The sequence below is a fragment of the Polyodon spathula genome, chromosome 3 (genome assembly GCF_017654505.1).
Source record: "Polyodon spathula isolate WHYD16114869_AA chromosome 3, ASM1765450v1, whole genome shotgun sequence".
Classification (NCBI taxonomy): Eukaryota; Metazoa; Chordata; class Actinopteri; order Acipenseriformes; family Polyodontidae; genus Polyodon; species Polyodon spathula.
Window position 1 is genome coordinate 73078335 of NC_054536.1, and position 22118 is coordinate 73100452.

General features: G+C 38.0%; 1 protein-coding gene and 1 long non-coding RNA gene across 4 annotated transcripts; both read left to right on the forward strand.

The window, feature by feature from the left end:
• The first annotated feature begins 462 nt into the window (after nt 1-462).
• On the forward strand, nt 463-9169 carry rrs1 (ribosome biogenesis regulator 1 homolog). 2 transcript variants are annotated; one of them, XR_005949983.1, is made up of 4 exons: nt 463-1625; nt 6902-6959; nt 8302-8459; nt 8872-9169. XR_005949983.1 is itself a non-coding variant. In XM_041245870.1 (1 exon), exon 1 carries the CDS (start codon nt 469-471, stop codon nt 1510-1512), a length of 1044 nt encoding a protein of 347 aa, XP_041101804.1. In that variant the 5' UTR covers nt 463-468; the 3' UTR covers nt 1513-2021. The 2 variants fall into 2 exon arrangements, 1 of the variants encoding a protein (XP_041101804.1); XM_041245870.1 differs by lacking the exons at nt 6902-6959; nt 8302-8459; nt 8872-9169 and having other exon boundaries at nt 463-2021.
• An 8437-nt stretch (nt 9170-17606) lies between these two features.
• Nucleotides 17607-21302, forward strand: LOC121308615. Of its 2 annotated transcripts, none has more exons than XR_005948533.1 (3): nt 17607-17674; nt 18668-18756; nt 19968-21302. It is a non-coding gene; the product is annotated as an uncharacterized LOC121308615 (long non-coding RNA). The 2 variants fall into 2 exon arrangements; XR_005948532.1 differs by having other exon boundaries at nt 17613-17670.
• Nucleotides 21303-22118: the final 816 nt, after the last annotated feature.

The following is a 22118-nucleotide window of genomic DNA, read 5'->3' on the forward strand; positions in this document are numbered from 1 at the left end:
AAGATAGGTACAATTACTTTTAATTCTCACAGAATGAAACGCTGATCCACAAATCATAAACTATTTAATCCATCAAAAAAAAGCAGTATCACCTTTTAATTTGTATAATGAGAAAACTTTATATAAGATTGGGGGGGGCATTATAAAAGTATAACCTAGTAGAGACTTGACATGGAACAATTACACCTACAGAGACCAAATAAGTTAAATCCATGAAAGCAAGCATGGCACTGCCTACTTTGTATCGTGAAATGTTTTGTTTTGTTTTGTTTTGTTTTGTTTTGTTTTGTTTGTATTGTTTTTGTTTTTGTTTTTTGTTCGTTTTTTTTATTGTTGCTGGAGAGCTTTCCAACCTTTAATTTTAAATAAATGTCACCACCTGGCGGCCACTTAAAAATGGCTTCTGGGTGCACTCCGGAAATGATTATCTTAACCTTTCAACGTGCTTCCTTTCAATGAGAATCCAAAATGGCAGCTTGCAGCATTGAAGATGTGCTCGCCAAAGCAGAGAGAGATGAGGCTGAAAAACTTAAAAGTATTTCTGTCCACAAAGAATTGGAGCTCGAATTTGATCCAGGGAACCTGATCGCTTTCGATAAAAACCCTACGGACACCCGAGCGTTTAAAAAACAGAACAAAGATGCGTTCCTGCGCTCTTTGGCCCGGGACAACACGCAGCTGCTCATCAATGAGCTCTGGAAACTGCCAACGGAGAGGGTCGAGGAGGTAATTGTGGCTAAACTACCCGAGCCCACTACCCGCCTGCCGAGAGAGAAACCTGTCCCAAAACCCAGGCCTTCTACCAAATGGGAGGAATTCGCCAAACTAAAAGGGATCCAAAAGAAAAAGAAAACTAACTTGGTGTGGGACGACGTGCACAAGGAGTGGAAAAGGCGATGGGGCTACAAGCGAGCCAATGATGATACCAAAGAGTGGCTGATCGAGGTGCCAGAGACTGCCGACCCGAATGAGGACCAGTTCAGCAAACGCATCAAAGCAAAGAAGGAAAGGGTGGCAAAAAACGAACTGAACCGACTACGAAACATCGCCAGGGGGCAAAAGATTAAAGTGCCTGGCGTGGGACTTGCACCTTCAGACCAGCAGTCAAAAACGGAGCTGGGCAAAGCTATTCATGTTGCTAAACACTCCACGGCCTCCGTGGGTAAATTTCAAGGTAACCTTCCCAAGGAAAAAGCGCCCAAGAACATTGGCAAGAAGAGACAGTTTCAGCCGCTCATAGGCGATTTCTCTGTCGAGAAACAGAAGCAGCTGGACTTGTTAAACATCATGGACAGCAAGAAGCCGAGAATTGACATCACCAAAGCGGTGAACAAACAGATGAGAGAAGAGGATCGGCAGTCCGGGTTTCAGAAGAGAAAGTCATCTGGTAAAAAGGGACGTAAGGGTAACTTCTCGGGGAAAGGGACGGCCAAGGGGAAGGGTAAAAAAGGAGGACCAGGGGGAGGCGGCGGCAAGAATAGAAAACCACGCATGAAGCAAGGAAAACGATAGAAAGAAAGAAAATATCCCGTTAACAGACGTTTACTTGTGCTATGACTTTGTCCATTCATGTGGTAATTACGGTCATTGTTTTGGGGTTTCTCCAAAAATACTGCTGCGAAACGGTAAGCTTGTCATACCTTGTAATAGCACTATGAAGTACATAGTCTTGGTCAATCCCTTGTGCCTTTCTCGGTCGTGCTGATTAATGTAACAGTACGTAATCTTACCATGTACTTTTATAAATAAGAGAAAAACGAACGGTGTATTTAGTGATAATGTAAGAATTTCTTTCATTGAGTGTGCTTCCGATTGCACTGCAAGATTTGAAGTTTTACAAAATGCTTTAAAAAAAAATTTACTATCGACATACTATTTAATTGAAATCTTTTGAACTTTGAGTCCAACCTGTACCTTATTTGTACATAGCCCTGGAAGCAATGGTACTGTTAACCATTACATTTCTTGTTGTGTTTTTGTTTATTTTTTATGTTCATAAATAAATTGTGTTGTAATTTGCATTCAAATTTCGCATTGATTCATTGGTTTCTCCCCCATTCAAATATTTCCTACGGTCGTTTATGACTTTGTCATACCAAGGTAAACTATTCCTGCTTCATTTACACTACTGAACGTAGCTTGCTAGCCGGATATATGCTGCATTTGTACATTCTTTTTTTTTTGTGCGTAAAAAGTATTTAGTTATTGTGTTGTGCCTAGTACATAACATTTAAGCTACAGGTCATGAACATATCATTTTAAATACAAAGTATTTCAAAGTTTTAATCTTAATTCCAGCAGTTTTCATTCTTAATTTTCCAACATGTGTCCAATATGTATTTATGCAATGGGTCACCATGACCTAGAGTATGATCCCTGAAGAACTCTAGGTACATTACATAGTAAAATCTAATTGACATGTGAGCCAGTTTGTGTGCTGGTATTGCTTAAAACCACAGGTTAACATGTAATGCACAATAATAAATAATGGGTAAATAGTGACCTTACAAAGGGCCAAAATGTGTTTATTTATTGATTTAAGTATTTATTTAAATACAACAATAATGTGTGCCAAGTTGTGGAGAATCAGGCAGACCACAGTGTAGTATAAAAATAATCAACAGTGCATTTTCAATACATTTAGCATGCATATAGATATTAGATTAACAAGAACATACTGATAACTTTGAAAAACATCACTTGATGTAAAACACTCGGCCTTCTCCATGTGGATCCGTCAGTGTGCTCTGTGCTGGACAGTGCCTTTCCGTTTCATAGAAAATATGAATCCATATAGAATGCCCAATGACAGGACAGAAACACTTAAATAAACTTGTATCATTCTTTGGCAAACGTTTTAACGAAAAGTCTTTTCTCTTGAGTTGAAGACATTGAGAAAGACTTCTAATTGAAACGTTTGTCAAATAGTTTTGTAAGTTTGTTTCAGCAGATATTTAAACTGCCTCATTCGCTTTTTCCGTTTTCAGTAAAGCAGGCTGTCACAAGATGTGTTAAAGATACAGGCACACATTACCTAACAAAGCATGGTGAACCCTAATGTGGAGAAACCATATTTAATGTAGGGTGGGAAAATCGATTAATAAAAATTGTTATGTCAACACCACACAGGGCACACTATTGGTAACTATAAACACTTGAATAATAAATATGAGATGGTAGCTTAGACTAAATGAAAAAAATAACACAATTTAATAATGAAAATATCGTACGTGTACCTTACCATTGGATTTTAAGCAATGTGCGCCCCAATGCCCTTATTGGAGTCACGCACAAATGTAAAAAGTTAGCGATTGTATAGTACATAGTATTTAAAATGGTAACTGGCAGGATGAGAGAGAGCAGTTCACCTACTCGGGCAACTGCAAAGAGTTTACACCTAAAATGATGCCTCCGACTCAGATATTCTAATTAGAACTTTAAGGACTTTGAAAATAAAAGGTTTTGTTATATGCAAGTAATACCATGTCTGCAGCACATATTGCAGGCATGCAAAACACGATAGCCTGGTGTTTTGCGAAGAATACAGTAGTACACATAACGTATGTCTTCCTGGGAAGGGTTTGTTTAGTGTTGCAATCACCGGTGATCCGTATTCAGAAATAAAAATACGCTTTTACCTTGCTTTGAAAGTCAAGTGTCTTTTTAGGGGCATCCAGGTAAAATAAATGAGGTGCAAGCAAAAACCAGCAGGTGTCAGCGTAGGCACTACTGGTCAAAAACATTTCAAGTTACAGCAGAGTCCTCAATAATATTAAATAGCTGACACAGTTTTAGAAACCATAAAAACGAGTTTAAGAATATCACAAGTGTGTGTGTTTTTTTTCTTACTCAAACATACTGCGTTAAATTAAATGTCGACTTTACCTTCCATTAGATGCAAGTGAGTGTTCAGGTTACTGCTTATACAATACAACTATATTGGTGAACATCATTGCAGCATTAGAGGGCAGTATCAATGTATTTGTTTTTTTATATATAGTTTATAACATTTACATAATTTTATTTAAAGAAATAAATGTGATTTTGTTGTGTCAGTGCCTCAGAGTTTCATGCATTTAAATGAGGATTTTTTTTTTCCACTTATCTACACACCATACTCCACACTGTTAAGAGGAAAACAGTTTTTATTGAGAATAATATATATATATTAAAAACACAAAACTGAAAGATCATAATTGGATAAGTCTCCACCCCCCTGAGTTAATACTTGGTGGTAGCACCTTTGGCAACAATTACAGTTGTGAGTCTGTTGTGATACGTATCTTCCAACTTTGCACACCTAGATTTGGCAATATTTCATGCCACAAATTTTTGATTGGTTTTAGGTCAGGGCTTTGACTGGGCCACTCAAGGACATTTACTTTTTTGTTCCTTATCCTACAGTGTACCTTTGGCTGTGTGCTTTGGGTCATTTGTCATGCTGAAAGGTGAACTTCCGTCCCAGTTTCAGCTTTCTTGCAGAGAGCAGCAGGTTTTCCTCGAGAACTTCTCTGTACTTTGCTCCATTCATTTTCCCTTCTATCCTGTCAAGTGCCCCCAGTCCCTTACGATGAGAAACATCCCCAAAACATGATGCTGCCACCACCATGCTTCACTGTAGGGATGGTGTTCTTTAGGTGATGCACTGTGTTGGGTTTGCGCCAAACATAACGCTTTGCATTTAGGCCAAAAAGTTCAATTTTAGTTTTGTTAGACCACAAAACTTTTTTGCCACATGGCTACAGAATCTCCTGAGTGTTTTTTTGCATACTTCAAATGGAATTCAAGGTGGACTTTCTTGAGTAATGGCTTCCTTCTTGCCACCCTACCATACAGACCAGATCTGTGAAGTGCTTGGGATATTGTTGTCACATGCACACTTTGACCAGTCTTGGTCATAAAAGCCTGTAGCTCTTGCAAAGTTCCATTTGCCCTCTTGGTAGCCTCTCTGATCAGTCTTCTTGCTCGATCATCCAGTTTGGAGGAACGGCCTGATCTAGGCAGGGTCTTGGTGGTGCCATACACCTTCCACTTCTTAATAATTATCTTGGCCGTGCACCAAGGGATATTCAAGACCTTTGATATTTTTTTATACCCATCCCTTGATTTGTGCCTTTTTTACTTGGAAGTTGTGGTGTGTGTGTGTGTGTATATATATATATATATATATATATATATATATATATATATATATATATATATATATATATATATATATATATGTATTTTAATTCCAGGCTATAAGGCAACAAAAGGTGAAAATTTTGAAAGGGGGTGTAGACTTTCTATGGGCACTGCATATATAATATATATATATATAATGTTGTGCTTGATATTTAAGGAAAAAATAAGCTCAGAACTGAATATCTTCAGCACAATGATAAGGGACACCAGTAATAACTAATACTGGAAAAGAAAAGGTCCGAAAATGGGATTCAAGTCTTCATTACAGTTAATTGTCCGTCTGAGTAAACTTCATAAAATTGTGTAGTTTACTGTGAACTGAAAATAAAACTCAACCCAGAATGGTAATTTCATAACTGAAGCAGGTGTTGCTGCTTTTTTTGCACTAAAAATGGTTCAAACTGCACTGGTGTAAATACTTAGATAAATCTGTTCTTAAATAAACTGCTATCCCTGAATAGATAACAAGCCCTTCTTCAGAAACATGAAAAACATTCGAATGAGCAATCCATCTCACAAATTTAGTAGTACCCTAAATATTATCCATTTAGTACCAATACAGAATGACTGGGGGAGCCATCTGTTCTTCATTTTACCTCAGAGAACGATTTACTGCAATGGTGACTGCCAGAATTGTTTTTGTTACTTCAACTAAGCTTTCAGTTGAAAGTTTTGTAATCTAAATTTATAAAGCCATTTCCTGGTGGTGACAGACAGGTCTTTAAGGTGTCCGAGTGAAGAGATAGTTTGTAGCCTTCCAGAATTCTCCTTGTTTTACCCCCTGTTGTGCTTTGGAAACCCTATTAGCGTTGTCTGGTCTAAGCATGTACTCAATATTGTGGCAAAATATATGAAACGGTATGTGTTCGACAAGGTCAGTCCTATATTTTACCTTTTGTGTGCCTGTCACTCACCTCTAATATTTCTGATTCAAGCCCTCTCTTGAAAGCTGCTATCCGCACTATAGCTAGGCATGCTCCTGCTAATACATTGGGTGGTTATACGTGACATACCCTTGCTCTGATGCAGCAAAGAAAGCCACATATAGTGTGTTTGTTATATTATTAATGTTAAAGACACCTTGTTGTAAAGATAGCAACTATCTTAGGTATGTAAAAGCTACCCACAATTTTAATAATGCCACTGTTCCTATCATTTCCGTTTGTTAAATTATTTGCAGAGCTGTGAGGAAGGCTGATGATCTGGAGGCCAGGTCTAGCATGCAGTTGATGAGTGTGTTTGCTGGAATTTTGTAAACGCCAGAATTCACATTTAAATAAATCATTTAAACAGTAAATCATTTTAAACTCATTTTTAACTTATATTTTTGATATACAGGGAAGGCACAAAGGCCTCCATTTACAGCATAGCATAAGTGACTGAAGTGACTGAGTCACTAGTTTAAAACACTTGACCATGTTTTAGATTTTATCCACTTGTAATACTATTCTTTCGAATAAGCGCACTCTAAATATACCACACTGATGAAGGTACTGAATGAAATGTTTTTCATTTGACTTATTTATTTTTTATAAGCGTTACCCTGTTAAGCAACTGTTTTTCTGAATAAGAGAATAGTTTCAGTTAATCTTACAGCCGGAATAACTCCCAAGGGAATTTTCTATCCAAAAATGTACCTGTTCTACTTTTTTTTTGCTGTAATAAGAAATAATTGAGAGAGAACTATGTTTTTAATTTTTTTTTTATTTATCCACAGAATGTTGTACCCTATAACTGGACTTGTTAAGGACTATAATGTGAATCATCATTTGGTGGTATGTGTGTAGTCTATTTGTTTATTTTGTATTGTTTTTATTTTGTTTTTATCAAGTATACATTTTTATGTTTCAGTCTACTATGTTATGGCCTGGTATTAAAATTAATATATAGCCGACTGTCTCATTGAACTTTATGCATTACAGTTCTTTAATTCTACTGTAAATATATCATTTGTACAGTTTGTAGTTAAAGTAATTGTAGCTAACAAAATAATTCCATAAGTCTTGGCCATTTAGCACTTCTTATAGCTACATAAAATGACATCTGGTACTGCTTTAGGTTAAAGGAAACTCTCAGTGTCTTTGCCTTTTTCTTAGGTTATCTGTTTTGCACTTGTATTCACTGGGTCATTTCACTGCAACGGTCTTCTGGGTCAAAGCATGTTACTGACTGAATGCTTGTCAGTTAGAAGCTGCTGTTTGGTTATTGACAGGAAAGAAGCCAGTGAGGGGGTGTTGAAAATGTCACTGTCCAGTTGAAATGACCCAGGAAGTACAAAGTTAAAAAGTACGGCTTTCAAACAATGTTTTCTTTAACCTAGTGTAGTACCAGATATCATGTTTTGAAATGAATGTATAACATGTTGTTTGCAAAACTGCACATTTGAGACCTATATAGTGAATAGATGTACATGGTAGAGACATTTTATGGAAATATTTTGTTCAGTACAGTATAATATTTGCAATAGCACACACAACCATTATTTTTCCCATTTTAAAAATGAATACGATAACACATATCAAAGTTGAACTCTATGAATAAATGTTTAATATAGTACTCTTCATTTAGCAAATTTTAGTACCAAATAACAAATACTGTGATAACCTTGTACAGTTATTTAATGATAACACTGCATACAATGCAAACATTCATCAGTTGTCTTTACCACATGTGGTGGTGTTTGGTACTTTTTTAAGTCACATGTAAGGAGAGCAGAGCTAAAATGTAATTGTAATTTTAGGTTAAAAGATGAATTATGTGCAATACTGGGGAAGTAAAGAAAACAAGGAAATTATTTGAAAGTAGATGGGTTATGTTTACACTGTTCAAATTAATTCAAAACAAGCCGAGACAGGGCACTTAACATACACATACTGCACTGCACACACTGGCATTCTTTGGATATCAAGCACTGCTCTGTGCTAACACTCAGGAACAACAATGACTAGTAAATTAGGAGTGTTCTTTAGTTGTAATTCTGTGCAGCTTCTGTGTGCAGTGCTGTTTGCTAAGTCTGTGTTTGAGAGCAGAGGGTTTTTTCTTTCTGCAGTGTGTGATTAAGCCAGGGCCAACTTCCTTCTTCCCATTTACACAGACAGGCCTCTGTTTCATTTGCAGGGACCGACGTCTGCAACGCAAAGCGGGAGAATGCTGAGCTTATTTTGGCAGGCACTCTCCGGAAATTGTTGTTTGATTTGAATGTTGGTGATGGCCTGAGCGCCATTGGTTATACTAAAGAAGATATTCCTGCTTTAGTCAAAGGCACCATCCATCAGGTAAACTATAGGGGTTCATTTTAAAATGTGTTTTAGCTAGGAACAATCGCTGTGCACTGTACACTGTATATACACAAAGTAAAACAAATGTTCACTAGTTTAAAACATGAATTAAATTACAGAGCTGGAAGTAAGACTCATTGCACAATAGTTTCACCATTCCAGGTTTTAAAATGTTCACAAAAATTAGCCACAGTGTTTAGGTAACAAGCTTAGGTTGGTCTTACTAAACTCCTAGTAAAACCAGGAATTATATTTTTTCTAGGCTTAGTGAGGCTAAAGCCCATTATCAACTGTAGTTTATAATCCTTTTGGAAAAATGCCACCTCGCTGATTTCAAAGGCTTATCCAGCTTTTGGATAAAGACTTCAGTATCAAAATAAACTGATATTTTATATTGCATATTTTACAGGAATCTGGCACCAAGACTTCAAACAGAAGAGGACCTGACGGGCTGGTTTGAAGCTTCGATGAAACTTTACTAACAGAGTGAAATACAAGCTGGCATCACAGCTATTCCTGTGAATCACAAAAAAGGATGCTCTGTGAATGATTATTTTAAGATCTGTTGCCCTCTAATATGTTAGATGCATTTTTTTTTTTAAAATGCAGTAGAATGTCAAAAATCTGTCAGAAATGCAGGTGTTATGCATTATACTGTAGGTGCAAAGTACTGTACATACTTAAACACATGTATTCTTTTATTTAAATGAAATGATAATGAAACATATCTAATAAATATGTATGTTATAAAAAAAAAACAGACTGTCCACAATTTTTCCATAATCTATGAGAAAATAGCTGTTAAGAAATAGAGACAAACATTAAAATGAATCTGTTTGGTGCCCCTCCACATGTAATAGGTGTAAATATTTGTATCTGCACCAATATAGCCTTTGTCTGGGTGTTGGTTTATTTTAAACATTTGTTTGTTTAGCTGTTAATAAGTGCACTTGAAACTGCAACCTCCTAAATCTGCCTCTGCTGTTTCCACCGGTGGCCAGCCTTAACTGCGAGGCTACCCTTCCACAGACATACTGCAGTAAGGTTTAATTACTGGTATAGCAGCAGCAGTGTTTCCCCCTATTTTAAATTCATTGTACAGCCCCTTTTTTACCATCAGTTAAGACTGGTATCATGATTAAACTGTATTGAATTCTATAGTACATACTGTTAAAAAACAATCTTCAACTAGATTAACTTATAAGGTTATAGCTTCTGCAAATAAACGCTTACTATCACATCCATGTAGGGTTGTCTTTTGAGTTGTTTTCATTGATTATACAAAGAATTTAATGGACTTAAATATATCTCTTAGCACCTACTCCGAAAATACTGGTGGTGTAAATGTTGCCTTTAGTGGTTAGCTGGGGATTAGTTAAGCGTGTTATGTAAGAGGGATCTTTGTTTTTTTTCTTCCAAGAACTTACTCTCCTTTAAATTGTTTTAGATTGAAGTGCATGCAACTCTTATCCGAAGACTCTAGAAAGAAAAGGCTGTAGATGCATTGTAGTGAATCCAGCAGGGGCAACAGTGTCACAGTATAGTCTGCATCATCAGGAATGCTCTGTTTCAAGGACTCTTTTGTCTGATAAGCTTTCCACTGTTTTAAGGTAACATGGTTTCAGGTTTGTTTACATTGATGTGCAAACTAATTGGCTCAAGATGGGCACTAGATGATTTATCTGCCTGCCAGCTCATGGATTAGAACCATATCAGAACTGGAAATACCAGTACAAAGGGTGTCAGTGGAGTAATTATATTGAACATTGGAGTAATGTTGCAAACACTGCTGGGGCGTTCTTTTATACATCCGCGGATAAGCTGCAATATACAGTTTCACTGTGTATGGAGAAGATGTGTTCCATCTTATTAATATAGAGATGAGGCTATTGTAAAAAGAATCTAAGGATTAGAGGCACATAATGGAGATAATCTCTGGATTCTAAGTCTAAATGCCGGCAGGTCTAAATATCTCCATCAGTACTTTTTTATTTTATTTTTTTTAAAGACAAAAGAAGCTAAGTAGATTAAATTCCATAGAGAGTTTTCATGAAGGTATTTAGAATCATTGCTGTTTAGTCAGTTTATATCAGTTCTGTAGACTCCCCTTCATAAATACGGATTTGTTATGCCTTATAGAAAGTACTCCCGCTTATCACTGATACTTTACAGTGAACTGTGACTGCTGAAGCAGCTGTAATACTTTGATCTGGAATTAGTGCTGTAACTGTGACAGATTAAGGCAGATCTAAATGCAGCGGGTGTCCTAAACCACTTGAATTTCAAATAGCAGAGCAGCAGAGGCTTATTAACGCAACATCTTTGTAAAAGTAAAATGTACACAAATTTGCATAATTAATTAAAAGTAAATGACAGTTTGTCCACTGTGCAATACTTTCATAAATGTGAAACTTCTAGCAGGAAGAAAAAAACAAATTTCCATGCAATTTATGTTCCTAAATTGGATTTCAGATGAAGAGAGATAAACTTTTTATGCAATGTCATGCACATGCAGTGCCAATAGAAAGTATTCACCCCCCTTGGACATTTTTACAGTTTGTTGTGTTACAACCTGAAATCTTGATGCATTTAAATAGGATTTTTTTTTTCTTTGATTTACACAGCTTACTCAACACTTTAAAGAGGCAGGAGAATTTTTATTGTGAAACAACAGTTAATGAAAAATAAAAAAACTGAAATTTAATGGTTAGATAAGTATTCAGCTCCCCTGAGTCAATACTTGGTAGAACCACCTTTGGCAGCAATTACAGCTGTGAGTCTTTTGGGGTAAGTCTCTACCAGGTTTGCACATCTGGATTGTGCAATATTCGTCCATTCTTCTTGGCAAAATTGTTCAAACTCTGTCAAGTTCCTTGGGGATCATTGATGGACAGCAATCTTCAAGCCTTGCCACAGATTCTCCATCTGATTCAAGTCCAGGCTTTGACTGGGCCACTCTAGGACATTCACTTTCTTGTTTTTAAGCCACTCCTTTGTCACTTTGGCTGTGTGTTTGGGGTCATTGTCCTGCTGAAAGGTGAATCTCCATCCCAGTCTTAGGTCTTTTGCAGACTGAAGCAAATTTTCCTGAAGGATTTGTTTGTATTTAGCTCCATACATTTTGCCCTCTATCCTGACAAGCTTCCCAGTCCCTGCTGATGAAAAGCATCCCCATAGCATGATGCTGCCACCACCATGCTTCACAATAGGGATGGTGTTACCTGGGTGATGTGCTGTGTTGGGTTTGCGACGGACATAATGCTTTGCATTTAGGCCTAATAATTAAAATTTTGTTTCATCGGACCACATAATCTTTTGCCACATCTTTTCAGAGTCTCCCACATGCCTTTTTGCAAATTCCAAGTGGGGTTTTACATGGGCTTTTTTTCAGAAATGGCTTCCTTCTTGCCACTTTTCCATGCAGGCCAGATTTGTGGAGTACTTCAGCTATTGTTGATACATGGACAGTTTCTCCCATCTCAGTCATGGAATGCTGTAGATCTTTCAGAGTTGTCATTGGTCTCTTGGTGGCTTCTCTGACCAATGCCCTTCTTACCCGGCTGCTCAGTTTGGGAGGACGGTCTGCTCTAAGCAGATTTTGGGTGGTGCCATATACTTTCCACTTCTTAATGATCAACTTGACTGTGCTCCAAGGGATATTCAATGCCTTTGAAATCTTTTTATACTCCTCCCCTGATCTGTGCCCCTCCACAACTTTATCCCTGAGTTGTTTTGAAAGCTCCTTAGTAGTATCTATGCTTTGAGTGCACTACCCAATTGCGGGACCTTACAGAGACAGGTGTATTTAATCTGAAATCATGTGAACCACTTTTATTGCACACAGATGGACTCCATTTATCTTATTGTGTGAATTCTGAAGGCAATTGGTTGCACCTGAGCATTTATTTAGGAGTGTCCTAGCAAAGGGGGTGAATACTTATCTGATGAAGATAATGTTTTTATTTTTAATTGACTTGTTTTTTCACCCCCCCATTTTTTTCACACATTGAAAGTGTTGAGTAGGTTGTGTAAATCAAAGGAAAATAAATCCCATTTAAAAGCGCCAAGATTTCAGGTTGTAACACAACAAACTGTGAAAACGTCCAAGGGGGATGAATACTTCCTATAGGCACTGTATCCTACGTTCTTTGTTATCAACAGTCGCCTCTTTTCAACAGCTTGTTTAAGATTCAGAGTTTTTGGTTTCAGTGTTATGGATCGCCTTATTCAAAATGTAATAAGCTTTCACTTTGACGGCTGACCTAATGTGGATGGATATTTATTTTAACATCTGGTCATATAAACAATAGTGACATATTGTTATTGTACAATAACAAATAAGGACCAATATGTGATATCAGCTTGGAGCTCAGGGTAAGTCATGCAATCTTGTGCCAATTTGACAGTATTAACTTGGTATTCTCGGGGTTAGGGAGAAAAGTTACCTAACGTGTGTTTGCCTCAACACGCTTCAGCAGCCACTCCTGATCGAAGGTTTAGTAGCATCTGTTGCTTAGTTTTTTCTTGACAAATGAGGTGAAGCTTCAGTCCTCCTGATAGGAAAGTGGGTTTCAGCTGTGAGACAGCAATCAACTGAGCATTTCAAATTGTACTGAAAAAATGGGTAAATTGATTTTATTTTAATTACAAAAAACTTTAAAATGTGCGATTTGTCACTAGAATTACATCAGAAATACATTTCATTTATATTTCCATACGTTGTTTTTAAATATATATATATATATATATATATATATATATATATATATATATATATATATATATATATATATATATATATATACTGTATTTTGTTTGCTGTTATACTTTTTTTTCAATGATTTTCCATTTCATTTAAATTCCAGCATGCAATGCAAATGGCTTTCCCTCTTCCTAGTTTTTTGACAGATGCTATTGGACCGCTTGACATGAGCAGAATAGAGTAGTGGAACCACGTCCTTTTCCACTAATGAAAATCCCCATCTGTTGTTTGTTCCAAAGGCTAGGGGAGGGTCCGGTTTACACAGATGTATTACCAACCCAAGCCTGATTTTACAGACAAAAGGCATCGGGTCGAAATGTGTGACAATATATCAGGAAACAACTTGGTCCTTTGGAAAACATTAACTCGAGGACTGGCTGGGCGGACCTTGAGTATGGTTATTTAAAACGGGGAATTAATACTGAAAATTTTGCTTTCAGTTAAAAGCAATCATTCAAACTGGGACATTGTCTTTCATAACTCTTAATGTAATATATCATTATAACTATGTGCATTATAACTGATTATATGATAGTGCAGCATTAACTAATCTGCCTAAAATGTTCTTGCATTTACAAGAAGTGTGTCATTGTAATAAATAACAAATCAGTTTGTATGATAAAGAGTCTAAATTTGATTATGCGGTTAAACAAGCAGGTGCAGTAGGTATATGCAATGGTATTGTGCTGTACATCCATTTCAGTTGGGTCTGTGCTGTAGAGTACACTATTTGTATAATGTACCAATGTTTAAATATCACTGTTGTAAATGAATCACTTAGTAGTAAATGACAAACTGTCTATTAAATTGTCACTACCAGATTGGATTGCCACCAACCAGTTGCCAAACAAAAATATAAATGAGGTGACAACATAGTGTCTGTGTGTGTGTGTGTGTCCTGAATGAACCTGGAATGAACTCAGAGCCTCAACATCAAGCTGGCAGTCCCATCAGCACAGGCAACTAGACAAGCAGCCCTGATGAGCACTTGGAGGTCTTCACCACTGTTTTCTCCTCCAAAGGTAAATGCACTATGGCTCTACACTTGGAGGAACAATTGCTTCTTACTTTCCAGTTGCAATGTCTGAGTTGAATCAATTTATACCTGTTGTTAATTCTAGAAATGCTAATGTGGTCATGCTTCTAATGTGCATTTGATTGACGATCGCTGTTTATTACAAATTGTGAACTGAATAAATTGCTAAAACAAGTCAGTGCCTTTTACAAAACCAAGTTGTAATGGTGCTCTCTTCTAGCATGCAGTCAAGCAAGAATGAAACACGACCCACAGCAAGTAAAAAACGAGAGTAAGTTGATGATTTTAATGTCATGTGTTTAGCTTTCTTATTCAAAGTTTTGTATGTATGTGTAATATGTATTGTGTATATTGTCTGTATATATAAAACTGTACAAAGTCTTATAGTTATATTATGCAAAAAAACATGTCTTCTGCATTTTTTGTTACCACATTGCCTTCTTGCTGTACTGTACTAGTTTTGTCTTGTCCTTTGCTAATACACACACCTAAAACTCTCCTTCAAATAGCTGACAGGAAATCCACAAACATAATTGGTTTAATTGGCTTATTGAGACTTTTAACACTTGTTACGAATGCCATGTAAACTGTCTGAATACTTAAAAAGAGAAGACGTACCAGGTCACAATACACAATTTTCCATTTTGTTTGAAAAATACAGTATTCCCTTTTCCCAGTCAGCATACACTGTACCTCAAAAAAACTTTTCTTATTGTTTTGAACCCAGAGTGATATGGCATTTTGCTCTCTTTCCCTTAAGGAAAAATCCACAGGCAGTTTAGCTCCTCTATAATAAATGCATTATATGGGAGATTTGCACGACCTGTGGAAAATCTGGCATATTGTGCAGTTGTCCTGTTCTGTTTGTTATACTCCCATGGGTGACATTTCCCATATTTGTCCACTAGGTGGTAGCAGTGGTTGACTACTAGCCTCACTGGTCAGACGAGTTAGTCCTGTGCCAGGGTGATGTCATCCATGTTCTCTACAAAGATGATGAAGTGTGGTGGTTTGGACGCCTGAAGAATGGGCAGCAAGGATACTTCCCGTCTGCTTATGTTGCAACGCAGAGTAAGCTCAAGCTGTTTACCTTTCACAAAACATGCTTTTTGCTCAAGTGGAGCCATTGGAACCCGCATACTGTACATTCAGGTGTATGTTTACCCAGGTGTATTTGAATCCTGGTAAATTAACTTTTGTCAATTCAAACGTTCTGTAGATGTAATAGTGTAACCGGTTTTTCTTTTTCTGGGGTGTCATTGAGATATTAAACTTTGTGGGTAAAAGAAGAACATATCAAGCCGTTCAATGACTGCTGCTCAAATGTTTTGTGGGTAAACACCACCCATCCCCTGCTGATTATTACAGGAATATTGCACGCTGAAAGTGTTCCACGGTTTTATTTTGTTAGTAAAAGCATTGTCACACATCCATGTGTTTTATATTGGAATCTAATTATGGCAAAGAAGCTACTGTAAAGCTGATTAAAATACTGTCTTGTCTGTAATGCATTAAAAAAGAAAGAAAATCTTAGGAAAGATATTCCAGGCCACAGTAGCCTTGCCCAGGGTTTTATAGCACAAGCAGAAATACATTTTATTTATTTGTGTTTACAGGCAAAACAAATGAAGGTAAATGCTCAAGGTTGCAATCCCCCAGCATGCGGCCAGAGAGACTGCCTCTGTCTGATGTAGACAGATGCAGAACAATCAAAAGAAAACCTTCTATTTTTGATGCAAGTGTCGAACAAGCCATTGTGCTGCATAAGCTGCCCATCAATGATAAACTCTGATGCTTATATGCTATTGTGGCAGGAAATGGCGTTGCGGTCACTCAGACCAGAAGAAGAAACAACAAAAACAAAAAGGTACAGTGTCAAACCTCGTCTCTGCCAGAATGTACACACAAGCACGCCGTCTTTTTAAATAACGGAACAAATATAAAACAATAAACAAAACAACACAGGGGCGAAGGGGGAGACCCCGTTCTAAAAATAAACAATATGATCAAACAGCAGGGCTTTCCAATCGCACTGCTACATATCCTCCTCCTTGTGCGAAGCACACATGGCCCCAACGGCCACCTCCCCCCTCAGTCTCAATGTCCCGGAAGAGGGGTCTGGAGTAATCCATGGGGGTGGCCATGGTGGGAGATCCTCCTCCTCCCCCCCATCAGCCACTATTCCTCCTACCGTGAAAGTGCGGCTGGGGGAGCTGGTCTCCCTCCCCCCCCCCCCCCCCCTTCTTCATGGCCAGCAACCCCAAGCAAAGAGGAGGAGACAGGCAACCCCAGGCGAAGCGGGACCCTCAGAGACCCCAGGCGAAGAGAGATGCTCTGCGACCCCAGTGGATAAAAGAGAGAGAAGCAGCCCCAGGCGATGCGGAGCGACAGGCGGCCCCCAGGCGATGCGGACATGGCATCCTTGGGCGGTGCGAGGCAGGCATCTTTGGGCGGATGGAGGCAGGGCAGCAGCAGTTCCTCGGGAGGCGACCGCGGGAGGAGAGCCACGCCTAGCTGTGGTGCGGGGTTTGGCCCTCTTCGCAGCCCCTGTGGCCGGGCGTTTTTCCCCCGTGCTCCCCTCAGCAACCTATGCAGGGGCTGCTGAGGTCCGGCAGCATCCTGCCCTGGTACCTCCAATGCTGAAGGGAGACGCAACTCCTGCTTCTCTCCCTCTAGCGGGGTTGGAGACAGAGGCAGCTCCTGCTGCTCTGCTCCTAGCGACGGCGGCCGGGGCTCCTCCCCTTCTGGCAGTGAAGGGGTAACCAGCAGGCATACTCCCTCTGCTGGTAGAGGTGGGAGCGGCGCATAGTCCTCCCACGGTGGTGGAGGAGGTGCCACCAGCAGGTACTTTCCCTCTGCTGGTGGAGGTGGGAGCGACAAGCAGTCCTCCCACAATGGTGCAGGCAGAACCAGCAGGCATTCTCCCTCTGCTGGGGCAGGATTGAGCCGTTTGGGATCCTCCCTCTTGGGCGTTGGCGGAGTCTGGTCTCTCACCCAGAACCACTCTGCCGCATCCCCAACCAGGTCCTGTTCCAGGCCTCCTCATATTGGGGGTCGCAATAGGGGCAGTCCTCCCAAACGTGCCCAAACTCACCACAGGCTCCGCACATTGGGGCCCCTTCAGCCCTCCATTCTTCCTGCTCGGCTGCCCAGTCCAGAGGTCCATCACCTCTTCCTCTGCAGCGGGTGCTGCAGCTGCTGCTGTTGCCTCTGCTGCTTTTTGCAACTCCTCCTCCCATCCAAAAAAATAATAATTATAACAATTAAAAAAAAAAAAAGAAACTGCAGTACCTTTCTGCAGTACCTCTTCTGGCCTGAGTCCAGGAGGCGCTGGTGATCCCAAGCTGGACACCACGTGTGGCAGGAAATGGCGTTCCGGTGACTCAGAGCAGAAGGAGTAACAACAACAGGTGGGTACGGTGCAGTGGCGCATGATCCGTTTTATTTAAAACAAACAAAAATAAACACTTGCTCACAGAGCAGAAAAAAACTATTAAACAAAATAAATCTCGAACACAAAAATAAACGCTAAGGTCAGACCGAGCAACTGCCTTCACTGATCCATATATATATATATATATATATATATATATATATATATATATATATATATATATATATATATATATATATATATATATATATATATATATATATATATATATATATATATATATATATATATATATATATATATATATTGATTGATTGATTGATTGATTGATTGATTGATTGATTGATTGATTAAAATGCCTCTCTTGCCTCCGAACACCCACCCAGAGTGCAGAGAGCTGCAGGTATTTATGCAGGTGACCATCTCGCGATTAGCAACAAATTAATCACTTAATTAATTTCGGAGATGACCACCTTCTGCACGAGTTTTTGAATTGCTGGCAGACGAATTTGCCAAACCTCGTCTCTGCCAGAATGTTCACACATGAACGCTGTCTTTTTAAATAACGGAACAAATATAAAACAATAAACAAATACAAAATAACACAGGGGCTGAGGGGGAGACCCCGTTCTAAAAATAAACAAACAATATGATTAAACAGCAGGGCTTTCCAACCGCACTGTTAAAGCTATGCAAAACCAATTATTTTCATTTTAAAAACTGATCATTTAAAAAAATAACTGAGGATATGTAGTGAATATTATTGACTGTTTAATCATGTAATCATTATCAAACAATGCGGTTTTTTTTTTTTCTAAAAGTACTTTTTATCAGTGTTTGTTCAAATAATAGTAACATTAGAACTAAAACTGTGAAATATTAATTGTGAGTTTTGAGAGTTTATGTATTTGATTTGTAAAGGTTCACAAATTGCCTATAGCTGGTATAGTTTGAATATGTTATAAGGTACATATGAAATGTATATTTCTTTTACAATTATATTTCCTTTACAGAAATCCGAATCTTCACCCATCATCATCAGCTCATTAAAAAAGAGTTTGATCCACGAGCCAAATGCAGATGTCAGTACTTCCACTGAAGGGTAGGTCCCTCAGCTTGTCTGCTCTGCTCTTTCTTACAAGGGCCTGTCTGTCACCCACTCCACAGGGATTACAGAACTAGCAGGTGGCCTCCTTCATACTTCATTAGTTTACTATACACTGCTGTGCCATCTGCAAATTACACACTGAGTGCAATTCATTTTTAATCCTAAACATTGAAATCACAATTCATTTCCAAAACAAATGCTGCTTTTTTTTTTTTTTTTTCCATTTTTTCTAGCAACTTTTGGAGCAACAAGCTGAGTATGACATTTGAAGTACATTTTCATCAATTTAGGACTGTTTAGACATTGCTACCTTTTACATGGGGAAAAGTCTGCTACTATTTGCTTTAAAAGTTGCCAGGAAAAAAGCTTTAAGGAACTCTTGTTGAAGTCAATTTGAAATGTAGGCTATAATTTGTAAACAGTCACTCATAAAATGTACGGTAGGTCTAAAAAGGAATTGAAACATATAAAACACATTGACAAAGACCTTGTTGAAACATTTGTATACATTTACCTTCTTTTTAAAACTACTGAAATCTGTACTGAGATTGAGAAAATTGATAATTAGAAAAAACTTTACAAAAAAATTAAATTGTATATTATAATGTATCACTGTTTAAAAAAAGAAAAAAAAAGGTTAACTGCATATTTATCAGGAAACTGACAAAAGCTATATCATAAAATGAATGAATGTATCACCCATTGATAGCAGGCCTTACTAGTCAATCTTGGTAATGGCAAATCAAGGGTTTCTGTTTTAAGGGGCCAAAGTTTCTCGCTAGTTTTTTGTACTACCATAGTTACAAAGCAGGTGCATTTTATTTGAAGTCAAGAAATATTACAATAATGTCCTGATGCCTGCCACTGTAATCCATAAAATGTGCAGGAAATGTACTCTAGGCCACCATCATCCTGCCCAGAATTTTACAGCAATCAATTTGTTTGGCTTCAGCCTTCGTCATGGATCATACATGACTCTTTTTTTCACTTTTACTTAGAATGAAGCAAAACACATTTCTGCAGTTTTACATTGTATAAATATGAAACAGTTATACAAGTTTAGTCTGGAGTCTTGACCAAGGTGTTGTTGTTGTTTTTATCAGCAGGGTTATCAAAAGCCCTTTCCAGCACCACTGTTTTTCATTCACTGAAGCTGTTCTGTTTGTGTTGCTGTGATTTTAACAGTTCCTTTGTTTGATCCACAGTAGACATGGCTTGAAGACCCAGAAGAATGTGAAGGGAGAACTTGCCCTCGCTTTGGGCCCTCTTGCCACTCTGCCCCTGACAAGCAGTGTGTCTCAGAACTCGCCAAACATTCTACGCAAGATCCTGAGGGGAGAGTATCTGGGGGCCAAAAACAGCACTCACAAACCCGACTGAGAGAAGTGTGCAAGAAGCCTGTCTGTAATTATAGGGGAACATGAAGAAGGAAGGAAGTGAAGTAATAGTTATGTTAAGCAATGACTCAAAGCAAGGCCATGCAACTACAGCTGGTATGTAGACATGCAATGGACTTTCTCTGTCTGACAGAAGCAGTGTTTTGCTCATACTTAACTATTAAGCATTCCTACTGCCCAGGACCATTTCTGAAGAGTAATCTAATGCTAAAATAAAGGGACATTTTAAAGCTCTTACTATTACTATAAGAGTTACTCATTTAAGTTGTATGACATAGATACGGTATCATGTTTCTTAAAATATACCAGAAAATATAAACTTGTGTCACTAGGGTTTCAATATAGATGCTAATGCAAAAAAAAAAAATAATGTCATAAAAAAAAACAAGAAAGGTTAACAATTGAATTGCTCCGAACAGTTGTTTTTTACCATCGAAATAATCCAAACATTAGGCCTTTCTGAATAGAACTAATGTTGTCTTAGTCATTTTTTTGTTTTGTTTTTCTTTTGAAATGTCAAACTGTTCCTAGTATTTTTATTCCTATTAGGATCGCATTGTCTGAACTGTTCTGTGTGATGTACTGTGTAACCATTCATAACATGTGAAAAATGTGAAAGCTCTTGCTTGTAATATGTTACAATAATACAAAAAGAAAATCTCATTATGAACAACTTCTCTGGCAAAATGTTCTGGTGTCCATGAACTCTAATTTAATATGTCTGGCATGTAATTTATAATTCTGTAATTCTTTGTCAAATTCAAGTATTATGGATATTGTACAATACAAATGAAAAGTTTGGTGATAGTGTTGTTAAGGTGGTTTGTCTCTCATGTTATTTGAAATAGGACTTCAAATTTGTTGTATTATAGAAACACACAAGACAAAAAAAATGGTCTGTATTCTATACACACATTGAATTGCTGTGACACCTGATTGAATCAGCGTAAAAGCTACATCTCAGAAGCACACATTTGATGAGGCTTTGTATGGACATTTGTTACAAGACATTATGGCATAAATGTTGCTTTGTAAATCAGTTTCTCAGAAAATAAAATGGAAGTTTGTACATATATAGGGTGCTATGTGGCACAGTGGGTGAATGCACCAACAAAAAGTCTATTGCATGTGTACCAGTATGTCATTTATATTTAACACATATACTGTTTGTATGAATTAAATTGTTTTTTAATAAGGCGTTGTGCAGTGTGGATTTGTAATACAGAGTTAAATGTTTTACAGCAAAACATATTGTCATTGTTATGAAAGTTGCTGTGGCAACACAAAAACAAGAGTCTGAAATACCACCCTCGAGTCCAACACTTCTGAATGTTCTTTTCATTCTCATATTGCCACTGCAGAAACACCAGGAAATGTAGAAAAGCAAAAAGGTAATAAGGCTGTTTCAGTGTTAGACTACTGTACAAGGAAAAGAAAAGAATGTATTCTGTACAGCCCTCCTTTAAATAACATATACATTATCACATTTTAAAATACAAATTGCAACAAAAATTGTGGAAACGTACCTATTTGAAATATAGTGCAAGTAATTGTACAGATATACACTTACAGAAAAGTCTGTCAAATTAGATTTTGATGTCATTTTATTAGTGATGCTTTACACTTAAAACCCCTAAATCCCACAAAATTTCAATCAATGGATTTGGAAGAAACATTGTACACTGATACTGATATAGTACGACAATAGACTACCACTAGGCTACAGTCCGACGAGTGCGTGTCGGGGTATGTGCGTCCCCTTCTGATACCAATGTAGCGATCCCGGTTCCCGCAGGCAGGCGCTTCACACAGGGCAGGGCAATCCACACACAGGTGGAGGGTGGGCGCGAACCCGGGACCTCTGGTACTGAAGCACAACGCTGATACTGCTGTATAAAAGAGCTGGCTCCTTTGCAAGGAGTGTATATCGGGCTTATGTCTGCATGTAATTACATCACC